At 39.2% G+C, this 14,634-nt stretch overlaps 1 protein-coding gene across 1 annotated transcript; it reads right to left on the bottom strand.

The window, feature by feature from the left end:
- Window positions 1–2,250: 2,250 nt before the first annotated feature.
- On the bottom strand, window positions 2,251–10,495 carry LOC306709969 (transmembrane protein 235; the record flags this gene model as incomplete). The annotated part of the gene is made up of 4 exons (XM_079178306.1): window positions 2,251–2,495; window positions 8,247–8,384; window positions 9,277–9,354; window positions 10,324–10,495. The coding sequence occupies 4 exons, from the start codon at window positions 10,493–10,495 to the stop codon at window positions 2,251–2,253; spliced, it is 633 nt and encodes a 210-aa protein (XP_079034432.1).
- Between the last annotated feature and the right edge of the window lie 4,139 nt (window positions 10,496–14,634).

Genomic DNA, 14,634 nt, shown 5'->3' with positions numbered 1-14,634 from the left:
TAGCAAAGACTTTGCACTACTTTTCCCCATCAGTGCAGAGCAGCTTGGCAGGTGCACATCAGAGGGTCAAAATTCTTAAAAACGATCAGACAAAACATCACATTTTGTCTGGCAACTCCGAAACCTTTTTCTGTCAACAAAAACATCCCCTGGGTTGAGTTGTCTTTGTAAATAATGGTGAATTTCCTGTAAAGCTGTGTTTTCTTTGGATATGATTCTGCTTTATTGTACATTCCATATTTCTAACTATTTCAAATACAGTCCCCTTTTTTAAACGCATCTTTTATTTCCAACATATAAAACATTTCCAAAACCTATTTCGGAAGCTTTGTAACCTGAATTATTTACATCGCCTTGCGTCTCTTTTGTCACCTCTTATGTGTCGGCACATTCACACCTTTTACAGAATATTACCCAGGTGGTAATAAAAGGTAGTAACGCCCTAAATGTTATGAACCCACTGTTCTATATCTTCACTGGTTTATTCTTAATTCATGTCACTTTTATAGACAAAACCGACTTTGTTTACATGAACACTCATATTCCACTATTATTCAGAATATGACAATATTCCGAATTTGATATGGCTCATCTAAACATCATATTCCCTTTGGATATTCTGAATTGTTTTCTGATTTAGACATGTGGGATATGTCTATTATTTGGGTTTTAGGAGCATTCTTTGGACATGTATACAGCACATTTGGAATACGCGTCTCAATAGGTTTTTTTACAGCACTTCGCGACACACGACCGCCGTTGCAACATATTGGTCAGACATTTCTGAATTGTCAGGCAATCTTTTGTAATTCTTAACACAAGTTATTTTCCCTCTGGTCTGACTCTTAATGAGCTTCATTTAGATTCAGAGGCAGGCAGTCCCAATTTGACCTAAAGGCACGGTGGGAAGGCCGACAACACACTGTCTCAGAATTGTATTGTGTACAGAACACGTGAACAACAAAGCATGAGTGAGAACACAAACGGGATGTTTCAGATAATCTTATTGTCTCACAACACAAACATCTTCAATACATTTGGATTACAGTCTGTCACAGACACTTAAAAGCATTTGATCAATGTGACTTTTTTTCTGTTGCCTACTCACTGTATTAGATTGACGTTTGATTCAGTTATGAAAGCACAAGGAAGGTTTGTTACGGTTGTGAGAAGGGAACAACAACACAATACATTTCTACAGATATGAAATGTGCAAAATGTTGTATTTGGTCTTTTTAATTCCAGTATACAGATCGAAGAAGCTTCATTCCTAGAAGTAGACAGCACAGACAAATATTACAATATCCAACTACAGCAAAGCATGCAGCAACATGTGCACATATTCTTCTTTTTTACTGAAAACAACTTGCAGAATCTCCAAGAGCGCATTTATCTTCATCCTTGTTTCATTGAAAAATGCTTTTACCAATAAGGTGGGTATAGCAAGTTTGAACTAACATTGTGTCTTAAGGTCACCAGCCAACATTGCCTACACTTCTACATCCGCCAATGCTACTTGCTTTTCAATAGCTGTGAAATGCACATTTTCTCTAACACATGGATCAACAATGCAGCAGATATTCTATCATGACATACGAGGTACTATACCAGTCCTGACTGTGTGCTAGAGTCTAGGTGGCTCCGTGGCTGCAGAATCAGCAATGTTTTCACTTGAATGAAATACCCTGGTCCCCTGATATGGAAAATATTTAAATGCAATACAAAGAGGAGGTGCAGAAGTCCCCCTTAAAATATTTTACATAGCACGTGTTGAAAGGAAATGATCCCATACAGCTTCACTTCTTCTTCTGCTTGCGTTCATATCGCAGGGCAGTGCATTTGCACAAGCATTCTTAAAGACACATCTCACAGAAAACCTACGGCTGAATCAAATGTGGTCAATGTTCTCAGCTATACATACTGCACATATGGATGGGTACAAAGGACTGAAAAACTACTAACTTAATTACACTATGAATGGTTCTTCTGTTTGTTTGGCCGCATTTACAATATAATTGAGGGCTAGCACAATGGAAAGAAAATTATACAGAGAGGATGAAAGGCAGCTGGTGTTCAAGGCCATTCAACACTGCGTCACTCATTCAGCATCTATGTATCTATGGTTGCAGTTTCGTAAATCCAGCTCTCATCTGCTTTCTGTTGCCTTGACATGTTAAATAAATACCAACAGCAATACAATACTGGCCTGTGGGAGCCTTTGGATTCACTCGGGCATCATATAACATCAATCTATAACATGGCGATGGCTACACCAGAGTCATAGCGTCCCTTCATCTGACTTATTCTGGCAGCGAGCAGGAGCAGCAGGCCAGTGACCACCTCCAGGCTGTAGGAGAGCCAGGCTGTGGCTAAGGACCAGCCGAAGGACACATCCACGTGGGCGAGGTTCTCTGGGGGCACGATCCGCTGGAACTCCTCCATGGCTAGGTTTGAGTATTTGATGTAGATGCTGACCCCCGAGAGGGTAAACAGACCTGTTAGTGCACAGAAACCAACACATGGCACCTTTAGAAAAACAAAACCTTACGTACATATTGCCTTGTACCTGAAACACGGATGATTCATCTTGAGGAATTGGAATAAATTCTCTTGGAATGAGATCCTTGTGCTGCCTCATCAAACACCGTAATCATCATGATGTATCGCAATTAACCAGTTCTTACAATGAGGTCATTTAAGTGATAATGTATTCAGAGGCAAATAATCATTTTCCAATGGAATCGTCTTCACTTAACTCAATGGATGACATTAGATAATACAGACTTAATTACATTAATGAGAAACAATTAGTATTATCTTAAAGCATTAAAGATTTAAAGCCGTTTCGAGAACAAAAAACATTTGTCTCATTCAAATACAAAACCTCCCAGCAAGGTGCTACTAAACGTATTCCAATCATTTACTCTACAGGAGGAACTGTGGTGTAAGTATGGAGTTTCTGATTTGTCATTTTAGTTTTTGATTTCCTAAACCGACAAATAGAAAGTCATAAAAATTACTGCAGAGGTGTGCTGACAAGAATAAAATACACTAAATGTCAACCCTAAAACACTTTAAATACCCAGTAGTCCCCACTGTGCTATTCAGACTGACCTTTAGTGTGGCACCATGGAAGGCAGAACCAAAAAACTGTGCAAATTATTGCAGTTCGACCGAGTTAATTTCTAATCATCGTCTACCATGTAATTTGCCTAGTTTGCACGTAAGTACAGAAAGAAAGGAAAAAAAGGTTAGCAAGTACGAATATCATGAACAGTGCTAGGCGGCACAGCGGATTGTGCAGACTTCTGTTTCATAGAGGGATAGAAAGTCCTTTTCACATTGACGTACAACTCATGAACACAGTTTGTCTTGCACTCAGGTGCCCGTTGCAGTTCCTCTGGTCAAGCTTTCACCTTTAGTTCTTCTCTACATTCATTATGTATGTAGTCATCTGAGGTTTGGTAGTTCATTTACACTTCATGACAGGTCTGAGCTGTTACTGCACCGCTACCACACTAATGTGTCAATTACTCATCCAGTTTTAACTTGAATTGTTAAAGAAAATGTCTCTAAATTCTTACTATTGAGAACCTTTTGGACTCGTCCAGACTCACACGGAGGAGTAGTGCGCCTGTGCAAGCATGAGACTGTTTATATGGAAGCGTTTTAGCAAAGATGCATGTGTTTGGGAAGTACAGCAGATTAATGAGACTTTGATTATACTGCAAGAGATGTGAGAGAGTTTATAAATAGATGGTATAGTTTTGCTGTTGTTACATCCTGTCAGATTTTGCAGTATGCAAGCCAACATGCTTTTCTAGCTATTCTGACCCACAATCCTCTGCGCAGCAGATTTATGAGCAAGAGGTTAAAAGTTCAAGGTGCGTTATTACGATGAACTAGCATGTCCCAATTGAATGCATACTGCATGCAACCTTACGCACTTTGTAAGCACAGCTGCAGTGTGTACTAAAGTAAAGAGAAAGTGTGCGATTTGGAAGGCAGTGCAAGCATTTCTCCTGTTTTGATTCTTTGTTCAATGTGGAGGAATGCAAGAAAAAAACTGTTTTCTTTAAATATTCAAGGTAACGCAGGGCGAGTAATTGACATACAAATGGTCATTTCTGTGGGTCAAGTATTTCTTTAAAATAAAAACTATTTAGCAATTTCATTTAATTGCTTCACTTGTTCTCAATCAAAACAAGACACCTGTAATACTACCTCTTGAACACATGAAATGGTCAAAATAAAAAACCTCTCTGAGGAATGTTACTGCTAAATAAAGCAGCTTTATTCCCTTTTGTCCCTCTGATCCAGAATTTAGAAAATGTAGATGGAAGCATGCTGATAAAGATGACGTACAGGGATGGTAAGAAATGCATCAGACATCATATTCTGATTTCATCACTGAGTTGTAAGTGTGTTGTAAGTGTGTTCATTGTGGAAAATATAACATCCAATCATTGTCAGAGGGAAATGTGTTTGTTTGTTTGCTCTCTTGACTGGATTGTCTTTTGGCAGCAGGCATTAATGAAGATGATGGAGCCACTGATGTAACACCAGAAGTTGTCTTAATTCAAGGAGTAGTGTGTCATTTTGGGAAATGTGCTTATTCCCTCTCTTGCAGAGGCTGAGATGAGCTTGATACCACTTTCATATCTGTCCTTCAATTAGGAAGTTAGAGCCAGAAGACTATTAGCTTAGCATAAAGACAAGAAGCAGGGGGAAACAGCTAGCTTGGCTAAATAATCTGCCCACGAGTACCTCCTCAAGATCACTAATTGACAATTTATGTCTTTGTTCAATCGGTACACAGACAGAAATGTAAGAATTACAAGTTTTAGTTTTATGGGGAATAACAGAATTAACATGCTGCTATTTCTTGGCCTGCTTCATACTTAATGAACAGATGCAAGAGTTTTGATATTCTCATCCATCTCTATGCTAGAAAGCAAATTAAGGTTCCAAAATGCCAAACTATTGATTTAAGTTGTCTTTGTGTTATGTTTGTAGGCCAGGCATTTGAATTGTGCATAATTAACAAGTACAATAGGCAAAACAGTGAGAAATCTGGGCTGCAAATGTGTTTATTTGCCTACTTCTCTTCATGCAGGCTTTTGGTTTGTCTTTTACAGGAGGATCACAACCTGAAGTTCGAGTGAGAGGTGTGCTTTGCGGATTGAAGGGTTGCCTCCAACTTTTCTCTCCAAAGGGCCATGTGAGTATAGATTAGTGAATATTTTGCTGTTCTACAGGAATATATATCCCATTGCGTGTATTTTTGTGTGCATGTGAGACATCCATGTGGAAGGTCCATACAATTATTAGGATTGATATTCTACTTTGTTGTCTAAGCTTCTGATTGACCATTTCAGTGTGCACACAAAGTATTAGATGGAGAAGAGACGGATGTCATCAAAGCTGATATTGCAGATTTACAAACCAGTGCATATGGTTCAGATGAGGGCCTATACATTGTGTTTTGAATTGCTCATTGTGATTTAATTTAATGTATAAGGTGAACAGAAATTCCTGTATGACTTGAAAAATTGACCTTACAGTTAAATAATATAATCAGTGAGCTTTTTAAATCAATTATCATATACTTTAGGTGCGCGACAGTGCAGCCAGACTCAGCAACTCTCACTTTTCAGTTTATTTCAATACCACAGATAAGCAAATGTGCACGTTTATAACTGTTAATTGTAATACGGTGAATGCAACCCTATACTGAAACTGACACTAAGTGTTAACTCTCACTAGTGTGGATGCATCTCGACACTGGGCCAGTGCCGGTGCCTAATTCACCGAGTATAAGAGGCCATTTGGTGCAAAGCATGCAATTAGCTGTCTGGGAGGCTGGGCCTGTCAGCAGAGATGGTAAAATATAAACAGTAATAAGACCCTCTACTTCTGTAACAGATTCCTACATTCACTCTCAACCAAATCGAGATTAAAACTCATTCCCTTTGAGTTCGGACCTCAAATGCATTCTTTGATGCATATTCTATTTTTTTGCGACTGCTAACAGCTGAACCCTGCACAGTGTAGGAAGAAAAAGCAATATTTCTATTTACTGTATTGCTGATGAAAGCATTATCCTTTTACTGCCATGCAGAGCAGGTCTCCTTACTGTACCACACTGAAAACATTTTTGTGAATGTCCCCAAAGATGGATGATGTTTTGTCTTTGAGTTGGACATTCAGTTTATATTTTTGAGCATTCAATACTTGTTTATGGATGGATACATTATGTAAATTATGTCAAGGTTTATGCTATTTTTGAGACCATCATCTTGGCAAATATGCAGATGAGCAATTATAATTTGAAGTCTACAACAATTGCCTGTGAGGCAGTGCTTTGAGATAAATGCTAAAATTAGCATGGCAACGTGCTCACCAAAGTTAATACAATTTATCCCGAGGGGAACGTAAATGTGTTTACAAAAATGTCATGGCAACAATAGTTGAAATATTTCATCCTGGAGCAAAGTATTGGACCGATCTCACCAACACACAACCTCTGTGGTTCATCAAATGCAAGGGCTGTGCGTCATATTATCATATAATTAAGGAAGATGTTGTTCATGATTTGACTGCCCATGATTACCGGGATAAGACACAATATATTCAATGAACTTGACTAAACAAAGTACATTCAATTTTGTTGATATTTTACAGGGATGCTCTTTGAAAAAGAATGACATCAGAGAGCATGCAATGATGATTCCAGGGGAAAGTGTCTCTGAATCTTTCAATCAAGAACAAGCTCTTCTGCTATTTTGTGCCACTTTATCATAATGAGCAATCACTCCACATGCTGCGATCAATGCTGTTAATTGTATCCATTTCCATAGGGTGAATATTTGGCGATGTGATGTCTAAGGGTGCTTCACAAGCCAAACGTCTGTTTGGCTAGTCTGAAAAAGAGTGAAATCAATACTTTTGTGTCTATTTAGTCTGGTTTGGTTTCACAATGCACAAATGAAAGCAGACCACAAATAAATCAAATAAAATTGCTGAGGTGCGTGTTCCAAGGAGCAAATGTATCTTTGTCATCTCGATAGCTGCCACTTCTAAGCAGGGAGACGCAGACTTTAAAATATTGTGTTCAAAGATGTTTTCTCTTTGATCTACTGATGATCTACTACTCGCACGGATCCCTTCACCTACAGTTTATCCCGCATTACCGTATAAACCTTTTAGTCTTAGCATATTCTGTGTGTTCTCTTCAGCCGAGACGTCAAGCAAACATGAGAGTTCTGCAGAAGTCAGTCTCCTCCCGCTCATGTTGTGTCGATCTCAACAATTGCCCAAACAGGCGGTTTGGTTCGCTTAGAAGCGGTCCGACACCACCTCTTACCAGCGGACTCGTATCGGTTGTTTTGGTCCGCACCAAAGTTAATTACTATGTCTCAACTGTCCACGCTAACTGCACCAGGAGTTGAACCGCACCAGAGTTCTATTAAAACAGACTACATGTTTGCTTACCATGGAAAAATTGTCAGTAAATCATACAACCAGCTGTTGTAATTCACACTGTTCTACAGCATTGTCGTGTTTGGTAATTGGTGTCAAAACTGTGATCGAGCATATGGGGGTCCAATCTGTCAAAGTTGATTGTGCTACTATAATTGCATCTTTGTCTATTCACAAAATGTGAAAAACTGATTGAATAGAAAGACAGAAATCTGGCACAGTAAGCTCTAACCAGTTTAAAAGTCTCTTTCTTATTAAATCCCAATTTCCGCACTTCTATTAACAGTGTAATCAAAAAGATCATTACCTAACTCGACTCAAGTCAAATGGGATTTTGAATGTCACAGATCGAGCTCAATGTATTATGTAGCTGCGGATACTGCGGATAACAGTCTGCTCCAGTCAACTGCAAGATATAATATTTATACTAATTGCAGGTTTCTTATTGGCCGTCAGTGAAAGAAAGTATAAATGAGATTTTGCAGACAGTTGCCTTAAGTCAGAAGTAAAAGAGAGCAGTTGAAATCATATTTTCATGGTTTTCTATGTGTAGTTAAGGCACAACAAGGCACCTGTATGTGTAAAATGTGCAGCCCACACAAGCTTTTCTCGTGCTGTTTTTGATTTTGGCCATATTGCCCAGCCCGAAGCATACATCTTACACACTCACATGACAAAGCAAAGGGTTTGCTACAGAACAGCCCAGACACAAAACATGCGGAATTGCCACGGGCTCAGAAAAAAAATAATCTGTGTGGACTCACTACAGAAGAGAACATAGGATGCTGATCCAGCCAGCAAGTTGGGACTGTAGGCCAGCGAGCTGACGAGTCCAAAGATCCAGCCGAACACCAGCAGGACCAGGCTGAGGGGCAACATGATGACAACCACCTTGTGCAAGCCTGCAAACACATTCATAAACACACAGTGGTTAGTGTGCTTTTAAGATTTTAAAGTGCCTTAAAGGATATAGTTGGGATGTTTTGAAGTTGGGTTGTTGTTGTCAGTCTATTCCCTGCAGTGGACGGCGGGTGGCATGCTGTTAGTTTGGAGAGGCAGACAGGTGTACCAGCATGGGAGCAAAGAAAGAAAATGATATCAGTTTAAGTATATGCTATGTTTAGAATATTTTTGAACAGGGAACTGAACTGAAAGTGAGACTTATCTAATGGAGACTGGTGGTATAATTATGAATCCCATTGCTATTATTGGCAAGACCCGCATTCATGCACTAGGATTTTTAGGTGTCTCAAATATGTTCTCTGCTTCTGCCCCAGTCCACAGCGTTGTTTTTCTCCCATGCTGGTACTCCTTTTCTCCAAACAGAGGGTGTGCTGACCGCCATTCACTTAATGCACTGACAATGGATAATTACCTCACACAAACCTACTTCAAAACACCCCAGCTCTCCCTGTAACGACAAGTCAGCTGGATATACCGCTGAGTGCAACCATTTGCAAAAGCAGTTAGGACATTCAGATTGATTTCTACCTTCCAAGGAGGCAGTAATTTCCAGTTTTATTGTCAATTGGGTATGAAAATCGTGTTGAGACTTGCTTAAGATAGCTTCTACAAGCAATGTATTACTGTACTTCATTACAAACAGGGAATGTTTCAGAAAACACCATCCTTAGCAAACATTTAAATGTTTGTTTGATGTACATCTTGTGGACAGGATTTTTTTCTGACAGCAAACAGTTACATGTGAATGTAATTTCTTCAGCAGCCAACAACACCTATACATTCTTTGAGTCAGAAATCAGGGACTGCCAGTTGATAAACAAAACCACTCACCAAGAAGGTGCCTTTCCACTTCTGACAGGCTGGACATATTTGCTGTGAAAGAAGGGATGACTGAGCTCATGTTTGCTCCTGAAAATGTCAGGGGAAAAGGTTACACATGACGAGATGCGTGGACAGAGCTGTACGACTGGAAAATTGCTCCTAAGAGTCACTTTTTAAACATATTTTGTACAAATATTCAATATATTTAGAAATTCAACACAATGCAAGCGGGAATTAATCAAACCAATTAAAGACCTCTCTATATGACAGATATTCTCAGCTCTGCATGTGCGACAGTTGTGCACCTCTGCACAGAATAAAGCTTAAGATGCTGCTTCTGTGAGCTCAGGCAGTGCAGGAGTAGAGGAGAGAACAACAATTGTGTTAGTGCATGTTCCACCTTAATGTCACAGGTGCACTGCCTGAAGAGCTTTAAACATTATGTTGTCTCATTACTTGGCATCTATTGTGAACTGTGGGCGGCACCAGCAACACAGTGGACATATCTGGGACCTCAAACTGAAACGGACAAGGAGTTAATAATTCAGCACATGCCGTCTGTATCATTTATTTCTCCAGGATAAAAGCACAGGCGTTTCACTTATCCTGTGCTTTAGAATCACACAACTATGATTTACTGCAATCAGTGATGAATAAATTGCGGTAAATATAACCGCAGCCTGCAGCTGTAACTGAAACGCAGCAGAATGAGAGAGAAACCCAATTGGTCAATGAACAATGAATGAACGGCTTCTCAACGGCATCACGTTTACTCCACAGTAGATCGATTTTCTTTTTTCTTTCACTGTCAACATAAGAGACGGCAAATAATGGATATTGCAAGCCTTTTACTTACAGCAGTGTAACTGCCACATGACAATGGCTTCTCAAAATGACCCCATGTAAGAAACAGCGCAAAAGTTATGCTGGAAAAATGAGGGCTACATCCGATCTAATTACAGCTCACGCACCATCCTTGAGTAAATTACACCATCTGACTAAACGCTCATGCAAACTACATAGTGAAATATGTTGTCTTGAGTTGAGTTGATATACCTTCGTTAATTCTCCACAGTCCAGAATGTGAACTCAGGTCGTCTGAACCTGTGCAGTTGGGTTTATTCACATCGATAATGTACCAGTAATCAGTTCCAATAGCCACTGCGAGGAGGCTGAAGCTGAGCAAACCTGTAAACCCAGCAGTGACAACCACCAATCCGTACCTCATTATACACTCCACAACGCAGAGCGCAGTTACTCTAAAAGTCTGTGCAGTTTCTGTATTATTTTTTACTGGATCCTGTGTCGACGCTCAAAGATGTGCGATGCGTAAAAGCTCTCCCCTCCCCGTAGTGCTGTTCTCCATTGCATGCACGACCCTACAACGCAATTTAGGATGGAAACTGAGCAAAGCGTAATCCCGTAATTGTTTACTTTAAGAGGAAACAAAAGAAAGAAAAATAAAAGAAGACAGGTACATATCGAGCTCGCCACCAGTTTAGAACACACTGACGAGCATAAAGGTACAGCGCGCTTGGGTTGATCCATAATGTCCAGTTAAGAAAATAAAATGCCACACTTGCGATGCGGAATTCCAAAATAAAACTCCGACCTCGAAACATCATTGGTGGAGGTGCTTGAGATTTATTTTTTGATACAAACTAGTCTACATCCGGTCACAGTTCAGTTATCTGATATTGACTTCACTTTTACCGTAACTTAATTGGAGACTATTTTCAGAGTGGTTGCTGCTCTGACTAGATACGCGTAATTTGTACCGAGCCCACCCTTTTGTCACTACACATACAGTAGTAAATTACAAAAAACAACAACATAAAACAAAACAGACATAACAAATTCAAACAAATGTAAGGTTGCGTGTACCTACTCAAAATAAGAAAATACAAAAACACCTGGTTTATAAGATTATCACATTTAAGAAGTTGGTTGGCATTGCATCGTGGTTACAACAAACAATCATTTAAAATGACTTAACGTTTGTACTTTATGACCAGCCATTTAGAGACACCTGTCATGCCGGAAAGGTCCTGTGGGTGGGGCAGCATAGATAAACGGTCCGTTTATCAGCACACCTGAGCCCAAATAAAAGACAAAATACCATCTGTTGTGTTGGTAGCTTTGCAAACTGATAGGGACGTTTGCTAAGTAATGGTTGAAAAGAAGAGTAGGGTCCTTACGGTTGTATGAGGAACAATAGCGTAAACTGTGGAGAGATGCACTGGTTGACCTGTTGAAGTAACTTTAGCGTCACTCTCTGAGGTAAGGTGTTTTATACATTTGCATCAGACAGTAAGGAGACGGGAAGATGGATTTCTCAAGTGTTGGATGGGAAATGGATGGGCTCCTCTGGATCACTGTAATCTTGTGATGCATCAAAACCTGGCAGCCTATTTGCAGTTGAATTACATTTCAAATGAATCTGCTGTGACATGTAGGTAAATCAAAAGGGTACACTGCAATAATTAAAACGTGCATTGAAGTAGAATTAATTTAATTGTGTCATCTTCTTATGTCTTCATGCAATTATTTTATCAGAGTATTGTCAATTCTGTTAGGATGGATTCTTTGGAATGATATATATATATATATATATATATATATATATATATATATATATATATTCTGCATAGAATGCCTTCCAAAGATATGTCACAAAGAATCCAATCAGTTTTACAAATGTAGCCATTTAATTTCCCGACAAACAACCATTCAAAATATGTACAGTAGACTTGTATCTTCACTGTACTTGTAAACCTGTGCACATTTGCATATTCTTTCATCATCAGAATAAGTCAAATGCCATTTTAGGTTGGAAAGCTGCAATGAAATGCTACAATGTGTTGAGTTCTTGAGGCCCAGTTAATTATGTAATCTTTTGATTTGCTCGTGAGTATTTTCACCCAGAACATCTGTGTTTGCGTCGTATTTTACAAACTTCAGAAATTCGCCTAAAACCTCAGCCACATTTTTTGCATTACATTTTTAATCGTATAATATTATAGACACAATGATTCGTGCTTGATGTATAACTGCTGGTTTATATTGTTGGCAAGATGAATTGCCACGTCTCTTACATTGGAGCACAATTTATTGCTAATAATATCTTCAGAGGGATTGCTTTGGCTTTTGCCTAGTGTAAAATAACATATAACTCAGTTCACGGTTCACCTCCGCTCTGTCACAACAGCCAACTTTCTGACATTTAAGTTTTCGCACAATTTTTCCACAATCTATGTCGTCCGTATGTTATACACCTATTACATATGCGCTTACAGTACGGTTGAGCCGGTGGACATGTTGTTTGAGGTTTGTCGTGTTGGTATTGTTCTGCTTTTCTGTTTGCACGTTGTGCTGCAACAGTTTGCACAGTTAACCCAATGCAATGAATATGACACTAAATCATTGAATCTGCTCCGTTTTCGCAGATTCATTATAAGAATGCAAGAGGAAGAGACTCAGCCACATAATATTTAACTGTGGGAGGCAGTATGAAGATGCAAGAGCGTGATGAACCAACACAGCATCAGAAGGTAGGAAAAGTTCTGCCTTTTGGCAAAACTGACTCTGGGTTGACAGATCTGTGTGTGTGGGTGTGTCCACCAGTTTCAATGGCCAGATTGTGATCATTCATGTCTTTTTCTGTTGCTCACAGTGACCAGATACTCTTCCTATGTATTAGCTGGTATGTACTAAATAACATTTATGTTTACTTAAAGGTTTATATTAAATCTCCAGTGTTTGATCTCTTTGGCTATAAGTTGGCTAGTCTAGTTTGTGTGAGGTCTGTGCACTGTAGATGAGCTGAGCCTCATAAGCAGCATTCCTCTGTAATGTTGGAGCTGGGTTCATTGGCTTCAAGCTGTTTTTTGTTGCTCTTTTTTTTTTGTTGTATCCTAATTAAAAGTGGCATATTATTTCAGCTTGGCTTCGATTGTGTGTTGTGTTTCTGTGGACTCTTTGTTTTGTTAGGGTGTTCCCACACATCCCTGCTACTATAGCAAAATAATGATAGATTTTAATTTTTGGTTGGTCCTGTATAGGTAGGTGGCCAGATTGTTTTGTGGCATAGAATGTACTCCTTCTTTTGTCTTTTGAAAGCTTTCAAAAAAGAAATGACCTCCCTGCCCACCTTAGAATTCGTTTTTAATTTTGCATAGCTATGTTGTAAAACCCTGTTGGGATTACACTGACATTTGGGCTTTTTCCTTGAAAATCATTTTCTTGTTCCTTTCCAGATTCACGGCCAAGGCCCGCATTTTGGCAGAATATCTGTAAAAAGGCAGCTGTTGTTCGGCTGCCTTATTAGGTCCTCTGCAAACAGAAGTCATTATTTGAGTTTTTCTAACAGATGGAGACGAGGGACATCTGAAGGGTGAAGGTGCGGTTTGTTGTTTGATAATTTGGCAGTCTGACTTTGGCTGATGGCATTATGTTGAGGTTTTTTTGCAGTTGGTTTGTTAAGGATGCAGAATAACTTGTCCAGATGCTATTTACACATACTGTGCCTTAATAGATGTTAGGGAACACCTTTTTCCCCAGATTTAAAAATTGGTATGGTAATGTGGTGGACAAAGTTTTAAGATCTTTTATTTCAGTAAAATACTCTAACTTAAGTAAAAAGTATTGGTACCTAATATATTTCTATTATTTAAAGTGAAAGTACTTATTATGCAAAACAATACATTTGATAAATAATGTTGTGTGTATCTGTATCTATTTGACTGAGTTTGGGGATGTGGAGTTAGAAAGAAGTGAGTTTACCAGACCTCTGCTCTGCTTGAGGCTATAGCGTCCCAGGCGTACATAAGTGTTAGCATAACGCACCTGTTGTCAGTGGGTAATGTAGGCCCAAGGTTTAAACAAGAAGAAGAATACGTGGAATACAAAAGATGGGTTCTGCATAGATTTTGATCCTATTTTCTTTTTGACTTGCCCCTTGTGACTTAATTTCGGTTACTCTTTGGCTCTTCCCCTCTCCCTTTTGAGACGATGTCTTAAAGCAAAGAACTGCCCGCAGCACCACAATGCATCTACATGGATATGTGTGTGTGTATACACTGTCAATCTGTGTATTTGTTTGTTGATTGTGTTACTGGGATTGTCCCGGCTGACCCGAGGAGTTTGTTGGAGACGTGATTTGCATAAACTTGTCTTTATATCCCAAAGAAATCATAATTTGATTTCTGTCTAATGTTTGACCCGAACCGACCTACCAACAAAACTAGCTACAGGCCAACTTAGCCGGTGTTGCAGTACAACACACAGAGGAGAGAATCTGCCAGTTATACATATTGACCTCTGGCCATCCATTCTCACCAGAGATCTACAGTTTTCTGGTTCACACAC

Source organism: Pholis gunnellus (genome assembly GCF_910591455.1).
Source record: "Pholis gunnellus genome assembly, chromosome: 17".
In the NCBI taxonomy this organism is placed as follows: domain Eukaryota; kingdom Metazoa; phylum Chordata; class Actinopteri; order Perciformes; family Pholidae; genus Pholis; species Pholis gunnellus.
The sequence above is the reverse complement of the archived record's forward strand: the minus strand, read 5'-3'. Positions and strand labels throughout refer to the sequence as shown.